Genomic DNA, 18641 nt, shown 5'->3' with positions numbered 1-18641 from the left:
TCAATTAACAAACAGAGACGTAACAATATCTACACTGTACTTTGAAACACTTATATAAACAAAACAAGAAGTTAATACTGACTTCAGTATTATTCTTTTCATGGATAGGTTGCATATGTTACCTCAGAGAAAGAGTGTTTGTTTGTTTGTAATTAAGCACAAAGCTACACAATGGGCTATCTGCCTACCACAGGTATCGAAACCCGGATTCTAGTGTTGTAAGTCCGCAGATATTCCGCTGTGCCACTGGGGGGGGGGGGCGACAAAGAGTGATCGCCGTGGACAGATTGAAACAAAGCTTTCATGCATATTATAAGGGTGACTGCGCGAATAACAAAAACATTGCTGTAAAGCATTCAAAATTAGAGATAAGTGTTAGCTATCTAACCAAGACATTTCCCAGTTCTTGTTTTTTACACACATTTTAAATTTTATGGCTAATTACGTGATGTACTTTAACAAGGACTAGATAGGTAAACCGAAACCTGGCCAACATACTTCCAAAGAACTAACGTACTTCGCAAACAATCGTTGTGTAACACCACGAGTAACACCGAGTACCAGCTATTTCTTGCACTCGCACTCTGTAGTTATGGAAGTTCGGACCAGGCCTAGCGTAGCGTGTCCATACTGTGAACCTGAAAGTTGATTGTATGTCTCGTACCCACAAAATCGTGCTTCGTACCTTGGGGCCATGAGTGCTTTATTAGAGCGACGATCACATCCCACTGTTTGGTCAGACAAGAAAGCCCAAGAGTGAACGGTAAGTGCTGTTGACTGATTGCCGTCCCTTTAGATTATGTTTACAAATTAAAAACAGCCGTGTAGGTTTGCGTGAAAATTCGAAAACAAAAAAATATAAAATGTCATTATGAAACACTCTACACTCAATAAGCTCAGAGATAAATGCACACAATTGTTACCCATTCTTCCACAATCATAGACCGATCCACTCACGATGTTAGGTCTGAAATTTCATCTTAACAGATGAGAGGCACACACACACACATCAGGTTACTGCTAGTAGTGTTTTCGTACATCAAATGTTTTATGAGGGAATTTTTGAAATTTGCACTGCATACTCATTGATGTTTACGTCATCTCTCTTCAGGAGAGAGGATGCATGATCTGTCATGCAGTAAAATGTTAAATGTCAACTTAGGAAGCGTTTAAGTGGACTCTCTTGACGATCAGTGATCCCTGCTAAAAGCATGTAAATCAATACTTATTCTGGGCTGTATTTGAGCTCTTATCTCATCTCCCATTATTTGGACACTTCCTTTAATCACTAAAAAAATTGCTTCTGTGAAATATGCTCAGATGTAATATTCTGGACCGGAAATATATCTCGCCCCATTTCCGGTTGCTGTTGTCCCCGTTCTCTAATTAATAGACAGTAGTCGTTATACATACTGCATGATGCACAGAGGATAACTTGTATTTATAATTCCACTCATGGAAGCTTAGTCTACAATATTGCGATGCTTTATCAAAACTTGACAGGATTAGCCCAGCGACAGCACTTTCACACAACACGCACACATTCTACCTTCATCAAGTCAGTGAGGACTGATCAATAAACTTACCAAAATGAGTGAAGCAAGTGAGTGACTCTGATCAAAAAAAGAAGTGGAATTGCTAGTTAAATTCTCCTAAAATTATAGCAAGTATTGTTGTTATTTTTTTGTTTTTTGTTTTTTCAGAGGCTCTGGAGAAAAAGATAGAAATTAATGATTCAAAGGCTCTGAAAATGGAGAGAGAACAAGTTTTAAATTCTGTGAATAATAAAGTACGTTGTGATTCAGAGACTCTGAAAAAGATAACGCGTAGTAGCGGTGAAACTCTTCGATTCAAATGAATCTTTATTTGCCCAAACCACTTTAGTAGCTTCAATAGAGGGCGCTGACTTTTCTTCTAACTCTCCCCTCATCTGTCAATCAAAATGGTTAGAATCTAACATGACTTATTAATACGTCGCCAGATGGAGCTGTTTTTTATTATTGTTTTTAACCACACCTGTCGAATAGAATGGTTAGAATCTAACTTATTGTTGACTTGTTAATTTATTAGTTTTGCTCCGCTTGAAAGTTACTCTCACTTAACTGTAAAATATGAAATTGATTTTTAGCAAATATTTGGAATGGAGAACTTTGCTTTTATCGTCACAGTGAAGGCGTTGGTTTTCCTGGACGATTCTGCCATCTTCAGGAAAGCACGCGTAAATGTTCTCTGATTTTTTTTTTCGGGACGTTAAAGTGTCCCTTTTCGATACTTTTAAAACTTTCAGTATGGTTTCATAATAATGACGTGACTTTAGAAAATAATTTGCTGTTGTAAAGTAACGTAAACTCATAATCGTTAAAGTCAACTTAAAGTAACTTTAATCACTGAAGTAATTTCCAGTATTTGAATCCCAAACGTTTGTTCTTGACGTATCGCCGATATTTTATTGTATTTAAATAAAAAGTTGTTGCATTTTAATATTTAATAGTGTTTTCTAAAGACTTTTAATATTTCTTTTTTTCTAACCACACTTGAGGATTACATATTGACCAGAAGAACGGATAATCTGAAGAAGGCTGATGATCAAATCTCAACTGAAACTGCTGCAAGACAGCTATGCAGCTTAAGTATTTCCAATGATTTGGGCTCCATCACATATTTAAGGAGCACTAAGATTTCTTAACAAATACAATGTCTTGGCTTTTATCTTGGTTCATCTCCTTACTTCTGATACAAAAGGTACGTGTCTTCAATTTTCCTGTACCAGACTTTCATTTTCCATGTTTATGAATAGTGCGTGTTTTCAGTTTTCCTGTACCAGACTTTCATTTTCCATGTTTATGAATAGTGCGTGTTTTCAATTTTCCTGTACCAGACTTTCATTTTCCATGTTTATGAATAGTGCGTGTCTTCAATTTTCCTGTACCAGACTTTCATTTTCCATGTTTATGAATAGTGCGTGTTTTCAGTTTTCCTGTACCAGACTTTCATTTTCCATGTTTATGAATAATGCGTGTCTTCAATTTTCCTGTACCAGACTTTCATTTTCCATGTTTATGAATAGTGCGTGTCTTCAATTTTCCTGTACCAGACTTTCATTTTCCATGTTTATGAATAGTGCGTGTCTTCAGTTTTAAAATGAAAGTCTGGTACAGGCCATGTTTATGACTAGTGCATGTCTTCAGTTTCCTGTACCAGACTTTCATTTCCCTTGTTTATGAATAGTGCGTGTCTTCAATTTACCTGTACCAGACTTTCATTTTCCATGTTTATGAATAGTGCATGTCTTCAGTTTTCCTGTACCAGACTTTCATTTTCCGTGTTTATGAATAGTGTGTGTCTTCAGTTTTCCTGTACCAGACTTTCATTTTCCGTGTTTATGAATAGTGCGTGTCTTCAGTTTTCCTGTACCAGACTTTCATTTTCCATGTTTATGAATAGTGCGTATTCCTCGTGTTGCACTTTTGTCATTTTTTTGCCAAAGTTGATAGTTTCTTCCATATCATACATTTTCTAAAAGTGATCACAATCAGAAATTATTGATATAATTTCTTGATATTTTGATACGAAGTTAATAACATTAATATATCTTTCTGTGCTTATCTTCCCATTTCAACTCAGGAGTTGACGTTGCGTAATGATTAACTAGCCACGCTGCGAATCGGAAGGTCCAAAGGTTGGTTTGAATTTCGCGCAAAGCTATTCGAGAGCTATCTGCGGTAGCCGTCTCTAATTTACCAATGACAAACTAGAGAGAGGACAGCTAGTAAACACCATTCACCTTCAACTGTTGATTGACTATTTTACCAATGAATACTGGGATTGACCATCACATTATAACGCACCCGCGGCTGAAAGGTTGAGCCGCGATATTCCACCGAATACATTCTGCACTTTCAGTTCCGAGGATTTTTGTAACTGAGACTCAATACATTTATCATTTATTCGCATAGGAGACGTGTATACTAGTCATTGGTTGTTCTAGAGATGTGTGTACTAGTCATTGGTTGTTCTCCTTGTAATCAGCCTCCCTAAATTAGGTTTAGCTATCCTTGAAACTTGGAGTCTTTGATCTGGCAGTTTAGCCCATGGATCGTATAATGTGCCGTTCAAATTGTAAATACTATACCAAATAGCTTTTCAACCAGTTATGGAGAAACGTTATTAGTTTATTTTTGAAACATAATATCGTACATTTATCTATAAATAGCTCCTGCTAAAGACAACGTTTTGGAGAAAAAAAATCAACAAAACAGTCCATGATAACAATTAACTCCGGCAAATCAGTGTCTGACTTTTTTAACTTCCTTTAACTTGAAGTTCTCATAGATTTAGATTCTTCAAAATATCTTTACCTTGAAGTTGTGGTGGTTTAAATATGAAAATATAAATTTGTTTGAAATACTGCACCCTTTTCTTTGTTGTTGTTTTTTCTGGGCTGGGCTGGGCCTAGTAGTTTGTGTGCCAGACTATAGCTCAGAGAAGGTCATGGCTCGGGTCATGTTGGCGTAAAAAACAAAATTCGTTTCGCATTTTGGAGTAGTGTGTGCGTTATAAGAGTAATGGTCAAATCTCACTATTCGATTAGAGTAGCCCATGAGTCGGCTATAGGTGTTATTGACTATCTGCATTCCTTCCAGTCTACGAGTTGAAAATTAGGGATGGCTAGCCCAGACAGCCTTTAAGTAGCTTTGTACTAATATCCAACAACAGAAACAAACGAAACTTTTCTTAAACTACTTTGTTTGTTTGTTTATACTTCTAGCGCAAAGTTGCACAATAATCTATATGTGCTCTGTCCACTACGGGGAATCGAAACTTGTATTTTAGCGTTGGAAGTCCATAAACTTACCTCTGACTCTCTGGAATACTTCCTAAAGTGGCGAAAGTACTTCTATTTTTACGTCAGTAATGTAAAAATATTAAATATGTTTAATAGTTTGGAATCGAACTAGTATTGTGCTTTTTGTTTGTTTATTTAAAAATAACATTAGCTCATAACAAAAAGTTATATTTTCTAAGAAGATAAATTAAATTTATTAACCAATCTCAGAAGAATAGTTAGTTTATTATTTTAGAGCAAAGCCACATTGAGATATCTGCTGTGTTCACCGCAGGGAATCGAACCCCGAATTTTAGCGATGTAAGTCCATAACGTTTCCGCTGTCCCACTAGGGGACATCTCAAAAGGGGAAAGTGGTCACGTTATCGCAGTTAATCCTATCAAAAGAGAAATAATTTGAAGAATCAAAAACGCTTACATGAAATTGTTTTGTCTTGTAACTAGTGGGCCAATCATATTTTGTAAATTTTATTTCAAGTAGTAAGAATGGTAAAGGTTTGATTTACGCTTTATTCCTTTGTAAGGAGAGAAGTTGGCATGATTTTCGGCACTGCTGAGGACCCCTGCCGCATTCTGTCCTTATAAAGCCAACTGTGAAATGTGACATCGGCAAACTTTATAAGTGGGAAAAGTGATGGGGACCGAATTACCCGTGGTCTCAGACTGCTATATCTTCAAGAAAAATATTGAAAATGAAAATCTGACAGTTATTATTTTTAGGTGTAGAATCCTAATATATAGAATCCTAGAATCCATATATAAATATAAAGCACAAACAAATCTGTCTGTCTGTTTGTCCGTTATATAACTACTCCTAGATCGCTGGGCCAATCTCAATCAAACTTTGTGGGGTGATTGTTTGGAATAAGGGGCATGTTAATGGGGGTTCACAACCCATCCATCCCCATTATTGTTGTTATTGAGCATTTATTATCTCTGGTGTAAATTAACGATAACTACGTTCACAGATGACGCCACATCCGTACAACAACAAGAAAAACTTTATTAAATTTTCTATAACATAACATACACACAGTGTGAGAGGAGGGCACAAAAACGTCTTATATCTCAGAGAGCACCCAAAGCACTCTCTATGGGGGAATGTACGGAAAAAAATGGCTGTCACTATTACAGTAATACATAAACTCAACTGAAGTTTCTACTCCAACAACCACAATAAGGCTGATACGCAGAGCCGTTTCTTGAGTTATACCCACTTCCTTCTTTGACCCGTGACCTTTCAACTTCGGCCCGTAAAACCCTTTTGTGGCTAATGACTGTCAATTAATTAATCAGGCGAAACACTGTGGAAGGACATTAAGACCTGAATTTGAAAACGGGTAACAGAAAGCTCAACTGCCGCCACTACTTTTGTTAATACCTCTTCCTACAAAGTCACCTTGACCATCGCACAGTGTATATCATGTTTTAAGTACATACATATTGAGTCCTTAAAACTTATACATAACTTTTGGTTAGGTAATAATGAATAGTGTAATAATATGTTATGTTATAAATAAAGTGTGTGAGAGGTATGGTTTTTATGTTATTTCTCATAGCATCCACCCCTGCATTTATTTATTTTTTAAGTTCATAACCCGGCCAAAGGACGGGTACCTCAGCTTGTAATAATATAAGGTTTGGTAAAAGTGGAAATTGGAAAATAATTAGGGATAAAAATGGCGTTATAATATTATTATATTTTAAGTAAAATTTTGCGTTTCTTAAAGTGAATTGAAACCTTCGTATTTAAAGAAGTGAATTTCAAATTACACTCTGAAGTATATTTACATGGTTGACTACACTTCTCAGTACATCTGCACATTTACAGTATGTTGCATGACAAACCCCCAACGCTAAGAAATTTCAATTTAAAACGTGCATTTCTTACATTAAGTTATCTTTTGTATAGAAGTTTTATTGTTTGTATTGTGGTTGTTAAGCAGAGAGCTACACAATGAACTACCTGTGCTGTGCTAATCGCGAGTATCGCAACCCGATTTCTGGTTATAAGCCCTCGGACTTATCGCTGAAATTGCCCGGCATGGCCAGGTGGTTAAGGCGCTCGACTCCCAGTCTGAGGGTCGCGGGTTCAATTCCCTGTCCCACCAAACATGCTCGCCCTTTCAACCGTGGGGGCGTTATAATGTGACGGTCAAACCCACTACTCGTTGGTAAAAGAGTAGCCCAAGAGTTGGCGGTGGGTGGTGATGACTAGCTGCCTTCCCTCTAGTCTTACACTGCTAAATTAGGGACGGCTAGCGCAGATAGCCCTCGTGTAGCTTTGCGCAAAATTTATAACAAACCAAACCTTATCGCTGAACCACTGAGGGGCCTTTTTTATGGAAGAACGTATTTCCGTGTTATTAAACCAAACTTACAGAATCGAAAATGTATATTTGCATTCGTTTTTCACCTAAACCAAATCCCAGTGTACGGATTTGGTTAAGGAAACTGAAATAGTTAGTAAACTCTAATTTATTTATTATATAATAATATACAAATTAATGATATTTTTCTACCCCTTATATTTACATGATAAGCCTTTTGACGGTAGTAAAGAATTCCAATGGTTAATCTCCAGTACATAGTTTTACAGAGTTCGAGATTTTTTATCAGTTATGAAGTTGGAATCGCTTGAAGTTAAGATAGCGGTATGTCTGCGAACTTACAACGCTAGAAACCGGGTTTCGATACCCGTGGTGGGCAGAGCACAGATAGCCCTCATGTAGCTTTGCGCGAAATTCAAAACAAACAATATTCATTGTTTGTGTTAAGTATTTAAAAAAATGAGCTGACGTGCACGAAGTCGCCTGTAACATTAATATTACATTTCGGATTAGATGAAAACAATGTTCCAAAACACAATGTTAGATGCGTCTAGATTCGTGGCCTTGTCCCAAAACAAATAACAACGTGAAGAGACAGATCTCTTCCAATCAGGCGTAACTCTCTGTAACTAGATTTTTTTTTTGGAGGGGGGGGGGTATTACTTAATTTTACGAGGCTTTTCGGCAGACCAAGAACAGTCTAATTTTCAACTCAGCTTTTCTTGTGACTGATGGTTTTGTATTTCAAACGATAAAAGCATTCCTATAGTAATAGCACAGAACCAAGTTGTTCATGTCAATGTTCCATTTTCTTACATTTACACTCGAGTCATTTATTTTCAAACGTTTGTTTATCTATAATTGTTTAACTCCCCTCATCATTAGAATACCCTTGTTTATTTTTCTTTAGTCGTCTTGACGGTCTATATATGAAAGCTCAGACAAGATACGAGTGTACAAGGTTTGTCTACAGAATAAATTCACTATTTAAAAGGTGCGTACGAAAAAATTATCGGAACATAAATGTCTTTTAGTTGAATGACTAAAATGTAGAAAAAAACGTAATGTTTGTGGTAAAATTACGTTTCAGTTAATCGAACATTACTGAGAGCACCATAAAAAAAAAGATGTGTTGTTGCGATAACCATATCATAAAATCTTAAAACCTGAAGATAAGTTGATTTTGGCATGAAGTTTGGTAAAACTGTTACCCACAGTGATAAAAGAAATTACGCAACATTAAAAAGGAATGAACTCACCTTTCAAACGAATGAGGTCGGAACATAGCAAGAGAAGCTCGAATTTCTTGGCCCCTCTTGTGAAGTAAAATGATGAAAAGTGGCTAACTGTTTTTACTTAAATAATCAGAATAACTGATTTCGCACGTAATACATTATTATGTGCAATAAGATAGTCCTCGGTCTCCGAAGTTATGTTTGTTCTTAAAATTAGTTTGATCATAATTATGCAGAAAAATAAGAAAATGTAACTGTTCTTATGAACGTATAAGATTATGTAGTTGTATTAAAATCTGGGTTTTAAAAAACGTAAAATGAGCAGCAAGATTATGTATTATATGTGTTATATGAGTAGGCAACTGCTCGTTAAAATAAACACCATTTCAAGCGTAACACATTTGGTTGTAATGAGAAATACATTTAGAAATGTTTTTATTTTGCTTGCAGTTAATTTCTGTTCTTTCCTCACTAGAGACTCAGATGGTTGACCTCTGTATAACTGTTAATAGCAATATTTTCACTGTATTTAGTCTAAACGAAAAGAAAAATTAAAATGTTGTTCTCAAACATAGACAGATGCTTGAAAAAAACTATACCTCAGCGACCCCATTTGGTGAGGTAAAATAAATGGCTACTTCATTCCTGTGTTTTAGTTTTTGGACGTTATCTGTCCAACGTTGAAGTTTGGGAACATCAACTTGCACAACCAGATCTGTCAGGCCCAGCCACTAAATCACAGAATTTTTTTTTATGGTAACCAGTTCTGTCAAAGTCAGGTATTAAATGACGAGATCAGAGATAATCAGTAGTATAGCCAAATCTCTAAATATCAAGTATTAAATAAAGGAGTATTCAGCTGTATAGCTAGATATGTAAAGATAAAGTATTTAGTAAAGGAATATTCAGTAATATAGCTAGATCTGTAAAGATAAAGTATTTAGTAAAGGAATATTCAGCTGTATAGCTAGATCTGTAAAGATAAAGTATTTAATAAAGGAATATTCAGTTATATTGCTAGATCTGTAAAGATAAAGTATTTAGTAAAGGAATATTCAGTTGTATAGCTAGATCTGTAAATATAAAGTATTTAATAAAGGAATATTCAGTAATATAGCTAGATCTGTAAAGATAAAGTATTTGATAAAGGAATATTCAGTTATATTGCTAGATCTGTAAAGATAAAATATTTAATAAAGGAATATTCAGTAATATAGCTAGATCTGTAAAGATAAAGTATTTAGTAAAGGAATATTCAGTTGTATAGCTAGATCTGTAAAGATAAAGTATTTGATAAAGGAATATTCAGTTATATTGCTAGATCTGTAAAGATAAAATATTTAATAAAGGAATATTCAGTTATATTGCTAGATCTGTAAATATAAAGTATTTAATAAAGGAATATACAGTTATATCGCTAGATCTGTAAAGATAAAGTATTAAATAAAGGAATATTCAGTTGTATAGCTAGATCTGTAAAGATAAAATATTTAATAAAGGAATATTCAGTTGTATAACTAGATCTGTAAATATAAAGTATTTAATAAAGGAATATTCTTTCAGACAGTAATTAAATAAGGGCATATCACTTATATGACCTTCTCAGTAAGATACATTTCCCCAGATAGTCATTAAATAAGGGAATATCACTTATATGACTTTCTCAGTAACATACATTTCCCCATTCCAACAATGTAGTTTGCACATATCTTATTTGTCTGTCCCGTGTGTTTCAAATAAAAGTCATTCAAAGACGTATTTTCCTTATCTGTGTATGTGTTACAAATTTACCTGTTGACTTAAGTTGCTACAATGTATCTTTCATATTTATTTATTTCATGATAGTATAAAATATCAGTAGTTTTTTCTTGCAAATCAAGGTCCCTTTTCAACTTACGTTATTGCAAACGCACAGTCAAATAAATTGAGTTACTATTTTTTATTTATTTTTACAAATTTAGTAAACATTTAAGGCTTCTTGTGAACAGTGTTTCATTCATTTATCATAACGCTCTAGGGCGCTCGACTCGCAATCTGAGGGTCGCGGGTTCGAATCCCCGTCAGACCAAACATGCTAGCCCTTTCAGCCCTGGGGCGTTATAATGTGACGGTCAATCCCACTTTTCGTTGGTAAAACAGTAGCCCAAGAGTTGGCGATGGGTGGTGATGACTAGCTGCCTTCCCTCTAGTCTTTCACTGCTAAATTAGGGATGGCTAGCGCAGATAGCCCTCGTGTAGCTTTGCGCGAAATTCAAAACAAACAAAGAAACGTATCACTATTGGTATCTTAACATTTATTCTTCCTCGATGCAATCCGAAAAACATCCTCATTCGTAATTAGTGGATTTTTATCAGCATTGTATTCAGAATAAATTCTTAGGCCTGAATTTTGAATCAGCTTAAAGCGTCTCTAACATCGACAACAAACCTGAATGCTTATGAACGTGTTTAGACTTTTAGTTATAGTTGAGGAAAGCAACAACAGAAAACAACAACACTTTACCAAATAAAAGGTTTATCAGTACCACTCCATCTAGTGGTTATACCTGAAGTTACAGTGACCACACGGTGGCTTGTTTGTTTATATTAGAGCAAAGCCACATTGGGTAGGGAGGAAGAGGACCACAGTGCACCTGACCATCCCAGGTCCTAACATTGGACATAAAATCCGCCCACGATCCACATTTGGTTATCTGTCGTGTCCACTGCGGGGAATCGAAACCCGGATTTTAGCGTTGTATGTCTATAAACTTACCGCTGTCCCACTAGGGGACACCACACACACTGGTTACCAGAATCTCATATAAGTAAGTTTCGATGTTTTTAAAATTTGCGAAATATTCTTTTACTATACAGAACTTGTACGCCCGTGTAACTTCTCTTGTAAGAGTTTAGCACCGTAAGAGCTATGACAATAACAATATCAACTTCGGTGCTATAGCAAGCCAGAGCAGACATATATATATATATTGTGTTTACATTCAGATACAAGCGAACCTTGTTGCGTAAGTAGTGTATATGTAGTCATAAAAATACATTGATACATAAAAGATGTTTACAAGCAATCGCGTCAGTCACAAAACCTTTTAATCTAAATTGAAAAACTATTCTAACATCAACACCGATTTTGTTGCAAGTAACAGAACTCAATCTTAGAGTTTTAAATTAGATTATTCTATATCTATAGATTATTTTGTCTTTTCTAATCAGTTTCCCTTTATTTTTATACCTCTTTAATAAAAATTACAATTATTTTTCTGTCTTGTGTATACATATACATATATACACACACACGCATATGAGAGAGATTTCACGTGTTGTTGCAAATAATGTTAGTTAACATTGCAGATTAATTCATTGCCAACATTAAAAATGCAGTAATATGATATTTTATGGTTCTATATTCTTGGTGCTTATTGTCGTAAAACCAAATCAAAACACTGCATTAATTAGTCTACGTGTATACGTAGCTTTACGGCTATATTCCCTAACTTTCTCCACTGGTAATACGAAGCGTGTAAAAGCGAGGAAAATATATTAGATAGGCTAAATGCTCAGAAATTATAGTTTACCTTCTTTTAATTGGCATCAAACCGATGTAGATACGTAGTTTTATGATGCTGTTAGTTACCCTTTCTTTGATCAGGCTGATCTGTCACAAGAACGAAGTTTTGTTTTATAGATATTATAAGTTTTGAATCGCCACTGAAACCACCACGTTCTTCCACATTAAATAAACGAATTCTCAATCGATAATCTGACATATTTTGATCTGATTACTCTACTATCAAATAGTGACTAATTACAACAAACTCTTTTTACTTATTTTTAACATCGGATGTTGACAAAATATATACAAAAGGCTCTGCAAGCATAACGGAATTTTACATAATTTTAAATAAATTTTATGAGTACAATTTATCTGCTCTTTCATCTCAAAATAACACGAATACAGGTGTATAATATAAAAAACTTAAAAAAGGCTTTCTAGTTTGGGACAGAGTGTGGCCTAAGGTTAGCACGATCGGATTGGGAATTAGAGGGTTTCTTACTTCTCGTCCATCTGCTGTAAAAAATGTGCTGTGGACTTTTGGTTTGTAAGTGCGCTATAACAGTAATGGTCAAGTTCCAATATTCGGCCAAGGTAAAAGTACCCCGAGAGCTAGCAGTGGTTGGCTGTTGGCTAGTTACCTTCTCTATGACCTATCACTCCAAATTACGATGGCAATGCGCAGATAGCCTTTGTGTAATAAGTTTGCTCGAAATTAGGAAATAACAACAAGCGTTCAGGTCTAAAAATTCTAAAATCTCTTAAGACTCAATTGTGTGTGAAATATTTATACATTGATATGAAATTTGTAAACTATAACATGTTTAATGAAATGTCAGCTACTGCCATATGTACTGATAATTTATATGAAAAAATAATAAATATAAGATTGTAGTAACATATTCTTTGAGCTCATAACAGCCCCTCCCCAGTGGCACAGCCGAATGTCTGCGGACTTACAACACTAGAAACTGTGTTTCGATACTCTTGATAGACAGAGCACAGATAACCCATTGTGTAGTTTTGTGCTTAACTTCAAACAAAGAAAGAAAAAAGAGGTCGTAACTAGTTTCTAGCTAACTAGAACAATAAAAACAGAAAGTATTAACCATAGCTATATGAATATTCGGACTCCTCTCCAATAACTATGCAATATCTGAAACCAACTATCTTATTTCTGGCTGCTTTAAAACATAAAAATATAGCTGTTATTATCAAGCAGGATGATGCTATTAAAAGGGGTTCGATTCTCGCAGCGGACAGAGAGCATATGCTCATTGTGTAGTTTTGCCCTAAAACAACAACAATGGCTACGAAAATAAGTTTTTATATATACGGTGGCTCAGCAGTATACTAGACAGGTTATACTATAACGCTAAAATTTGGGGTTAGATCTCTGCGTTTGGCATAGTAAAGATAGCTCACTGTGTAACTTCGTGTTTAATAACATACAAAATCTTATATGTTATATCTGGAGAGTACAAAAGCATTTATTTTGTAACGGATTCCATCGATTCAGTTAGGAGAACTTCAACCCCTTAAAACATTTTCTTAGTTTGTAGTGTATGCATGAGAGAGATACATAGAGGTGTCGTTCCTACTATAGCAAATATAACCAGAAAAATTAATCCAATATTTAAAGAAATGAACAAACTACATGTTCCACGCCATCTAAACTTTTATAATGAAATCCGCTGGTGAATGTAGCAATTAGTAATCGTGTAGTGGTTCCATGAACGGTTCGCCCACTAGTGGCACAGCAGTATGTCTGCGGACTTAAAACGCTAGAAACCGGGTTTCGATACCCGTGATGAGCAGAGTACAGATAGCCCATTGTGTAGCTTTGTGCTTAACTCGAAACAAACGGTTCTGATGACCTCGGTATATCTTATTCAACCTAATATTTTTAGTTTATCCTCTCTTTTTATCTCCTATTCCGTAAATCTCTTGCACAAAAATCCAATTTCACGATTTGTTTTTATGTATATATAATATATCTTATCCGTAACTCTTAAAACTATTTGAGGAAATTACAGGCAGTACTAATCCATTTACTGTATCGTAACTCAGGTTGAAGTTAAAGCTTGTTTTTTTTTTATTTCGCGCAAAGCTACACGAGGGCTATCTGCTCTAGCCGTCCCTAATTTAGCAGTGTAAGACTAGAGGGAAGGCAGCTAGTCATCACCACCCATCGTCAAATCTTGGGCTACTCTTTTACCAACGAATAGTGGGATTGACCGTCATATTATAACGCCCTCACGGCTGAAAGGGCGAGCATGTTTGGTGTGATGGGGATTCGAACCCGCGACCCGTAGATTGCGAGTCGAGCACCCTAACCACCTGGCCATGCCGGGCCAGAAGCGCCAAGCTACAGAAAGAGTTATCTGTGCTGTGCTCATCACAGGTATCAAAACCTGATTTTTAACGTTATAGGCTCTCAGACGTATCGCTGGAGGGGCTGTTGTATTGTTAAACAACAAAAATAATTTTTCTTTTTTTTCCAAGGGACTCTATTCCTGCTCATTACCAATGGGTTCTTTCTCTCATAATCTCCTTAAACGTAATCTAATATACATATTAATCTTTGAATTCGTTAAGCTGTGTAATTTTTGAAACTTTCCTGTAATAGCTACGCATTTTTCTGGAGTCCTTTGTTATAACAGTAGAGACTTGTTTTTTGTTTTTTTTTTTCAGTTCCTGCTGCTTTTGTAAATCACTTAAAAACTAATTGATTTTGTTATTAAAAAAACAATTAGTAAAATCAAAACATCGTGTTTATATCCATACACGGGCAAGAAAATGTGTTTTTTTTTCTTGTTTTTTTTTGCAGACGAAGAATAATCTATATCAGATGAGTAACATTTTGAAGTGTGTGTGTGTATGTCTGTGTGCATTCACGTAGGTCGTCCTCAATATAATAATACATGTTCACTGTGTCTTAATCCGTATCCAGTACGGAACTTAGTTCCACATATGTAGAAATAGCAAAAACGCACACACATACACAAATGTGATGTGCTGTGGATTTGGATTGTTAGAATGTGTACAGGACAGATTCACCTGAAAATACACACTGTATAAATTTCATACGTGCGAGTATATACGAAAATGAATGAATTATCTGAACGTAAATATATATATCTGTAGCATAGCGTACGGTACCAGAAAAACAAAATAAATGTGAAAGTACAGATGCAACTTTTGTACGGTATACAGCCTGTTTACGTTGTTTATATTTGTATTATTATTGAAGCTTTTAATGTTATTCTATCAGCGGTGCTGGAACACGTGTCGTTGTAGAGAAAAACATGATGAAACGTATTTAAACAGAGTACCCAACATACTGTTCAGGAGGAGTCTGATTGGTCCAACGTTATAGGGAAACTAAAGGAATAAACACACAGTTACAGCTATGACGTATATAGAAGTTTGGGGACATAAACATACGGGTCTAATATGAGACACAAACAGTGTTAGAGAAACTTCTAGAAGCAAACGTACACATTAACACAATATTAATGTGTCGTAAACAGTACGTAGGAAACTTCTAGAAATAAATGAAATGTTAATGTGGCCTCAACAATGTTAAATAAACTTCTAGAAACAAATGTTGATGTACCATAAAGAGTGTTAAAGAAACGTCTATAAAAATAACATACATACAGGTCTAGTACAATACTAATGTGCTGTAAAAAAAGTATTACATAAACTACTAGAAATAAACAAATAAGCATACAGGTCTAGTACAATACTAATGTGCTGTAAAAAAGTATTACATAAACTACTAGAAATAAACAATTAATCATACAGGTCTAGTACAATACTAATGTATTGTATAAACAGTGTTAAATAAACATTCTGTGGTTCCCTTCCCATAACCCCCCCCCCCCCAGTGGCACAGCGGTATGTCTGCGGACTTACAACGCTAGAATCTGGGTTTCGATACCCGTGGTGGGCAGAGCACAGATAGCCCATTGTGTAGCTTAATTACAAACAAACCCTTCCCATAAAATCGCGTTTTGCCATTTGTGGTCGTAAGAACATTATAAGAGCGATGGGCAAATCCCACTATTTGATTGGAGTAGCCCAAGAGTTAGCGGTGGGTGCTGCTGACCAGCTACCTTTCTATCAGTTCAAAATTTGAGACGGTTAACGCAGATAACCTTCTCTAGCAGATTTGCGCGAATATTATAAAAAACGAACGTTTGACTAGTTTATCTCAACAGCATCTATTGTTATATGTATTCTATTATAAGTAGAATTTTTACATGAAAAATAACAACAACAACAGCAATAATAGAACGATTATGGTGTTCAAAGTTCCATTCGAGTGTTAATCTGATTTTATTGATACAGGTGCGTGAAACAGTTATAGAACAGACAAATGACAGTCTAAGCTCGGTTGCGAACGCACAAGACTTTCTTCTAGCACAGCTTAAAGAATCCTACTTCTGCCGCCAAAAAGCACTGACTTCGGAAACTAACAAAGGTAAAATAATCAAGTGTTATGATATATTAATCAATTTCCTAAAACACGTTTTTATGATAAAATGATCAGTCTTCTTAGTAACTTTGTGTTTAAATTTATAAATTTCCTATGTAATTTTTGTGAAACAGATATTAAGTTACCAAGGAATTTTTATCATGAAGAATTAATTAACCTGTTAAACCAATTTTTATGAACAAGTCTATCATTCTCATATGACACGACTTTGTGATAAATTTATCAATTTTTATAGAAAATATATCAATATCGAAAGTCAATATTTTGTTGTAGTTTATTTACTAATTGTCACTGTATCTTTTGTGAAAAGTTACTAATCACCGAATTTGTTTTTCTTGAAACATTTATAAATTCTCCAAAACAGTTTTTGTGATAAATTTATCAACCTTCTGTGTCACTTTTAACTATTTTATAATTTCCCACGTCATTTTTGTGATAAATTTATCAACTTTTTATGTCACTGTTAAATATTTTTATAACCCCCAAGTCATTTTTGTGATAAATTTATCAACCTTTTTTGTCACTTTTAAATATTTTTATAACCCCAAGTCATTTTTATGACAAATTTATCCGCTCTTGAAGTCAAATTTATGATTATTTTATCAATTTCCTTCTAAGCATCATTGTTGAAAAAAATTATTTTTCAAATATTAATGATAGCTTCTTTTTTATCAGTTTCGCTTGATATTCCAACACCTGAAAAGAGACGTGTATTAAACTTTTGAGTGTAAGTAATATGACTAGGAACAGGATATTATAGATTGTTTTTACTTCCACGTGATTGTAACTGATGACTCCCCAAACAACTGAAAAACCGATTGATATTATTATTTTTACAAGCCGAAACGCAAACAATTTGCGGTAGTTTTCATACTCTTCACCTGAATTTTCCTTATTCTATCATTTTCACGCACGGAATTTAAGCTACGCTTTCTTGCAGAGATTAAGTGTTATATCGATAAATCCTGGTGTATTTGAAAAAGATTTACATGGTCAGACAAACAAACTCACGTAGAAATAACTTTATTAATAAAATTATACGCATGTAACTTTATTAAAACTACACGTAAAGTAAAAAATAAAGTATAGTAATGGTACTTATAATAGTGTACAGAGTATGAAACAGTTATGAGCGTTCAGTGTATGACATGGTTTTACGAGTTGAAACAAATGAACTCACAAAAACGAAGAATAAAATCCACACTAAAGAAAAAGTAACTAAAAGGTGTTTATAGCATTCTATGAAACGAAACCAAGCTAAATTATTGTAAAGTAAATGTAAAGTTATAATGAAGGCAAACTTAGTTGAATATACAGAAACGTCTGAATGCATGTTCAAAGTGATAAGCATATATGTTTGAACGAACTGCGCACACACATTTTAGACTTAAATAAGTCGAGAAAGCCCATAGCAATTGTATTTAGTGTAATGTTCTCATTAGAAAATTACACGCAGGTTAAGTATCGTTTGTGTGAAATGCTTTGCAAATAACAATAAATAAAGTTGAGGTCGAAGCCAGTCGTCACGTGATGACATACTCCCTGCATTAAAACGTTTGACTAAACAAAAACCAGCTAGCTGATTCTGAATGGGAAAGCCAATATGCAATCTGGACTCCTTGGACAAAGGCCTTTCTAATAATATGAGATCTGTAGCATTTGATCGATAAATTTTCGAGAAAAATTCGAAACAGACAAACACATGCGTATTCTTCGTATAGATGGACGAGACTACATAAAGTTTGACTAGGAGTTTGAAACTACACCTGAAGTACTTTAAATGTTGTCTTTAAAGTGAGTTTTTATTACGCGAGCATATACATATATTCGAAAAATACAGAAGTGTTGATTGGACATTTTAAGCTGCATCATAGCGGCTCGTAGAATGATTCTAAGTTGTTTTCAAGTACAAACATTTAGCTCATAACTCTGTCATCTCTTGATTGATTTGAGGTCTAATTACAGTTTTGGACTCGAGAGGTCAAACCCTTTCAATTGATATATTGACCACGACCAAGGTCTTATAGGATAATTTACTCTAATCCCGCCTAAAATAATTTCAATTTGAGGGTAGGCTGGTAAAGATCCTGATGAGTATTAAAATCTAATCGGGTATACGCTTGTTTGTTTGTTTGTTATGGATTTTGCGCAAAGCTACACGAGGGCTATCTGCGCT

At 34.8% G+C, this 18641-nt stretch overlaps 1 protein-coding gene across 1 annotated transcript in view; it reads left to right on the top strand.

The window, feature by feature from the left end:
* LOC111089656 (calcitonin receptor-like) overlaps positions 1 to 18641 on the top strand; it is a gene marked incomplete at its 3' end in the record, with an annotated part of 33128 nt that overhangs the window by 7632 nt on the left and 6855 nt on the right. The window contains exons 2-3 of the mRNA XM_022402546.1: positions 2540 to 2742; positions 16318 to 16450. Of these exons, the coding sequence (XP_022258254.1) occupies positions 2695 to 2742; positions 16318 to 16450 (181 nt within the window). The remainder of the gene's footprint in view (positions 1 to 2539; positions 2743 to 16317; positions 16451 to 18641) is intronic.

This window comes from Limulus polyphemus, unplaced genomic scaffold (genome assembly GCF_000517525.1).
Source record: "Limulus polyphemus unplaced genomic scaffold, Limulus_polyphemus-2.1.2 Scaffold6928, whole genome shotgun sequence".
Classification (NCBI taxonomy): Eukaryota; Metazoa; Arthropoda; class Merostomata; order Xiphosura; family Limulidae; genus Limulus; species Limulus polyphemus.
The sequence above is the reverse complement of the archived record's forward strand: the minus strand, read 5'-3'. Positions and strand labels throughout refer to the sequence as shown.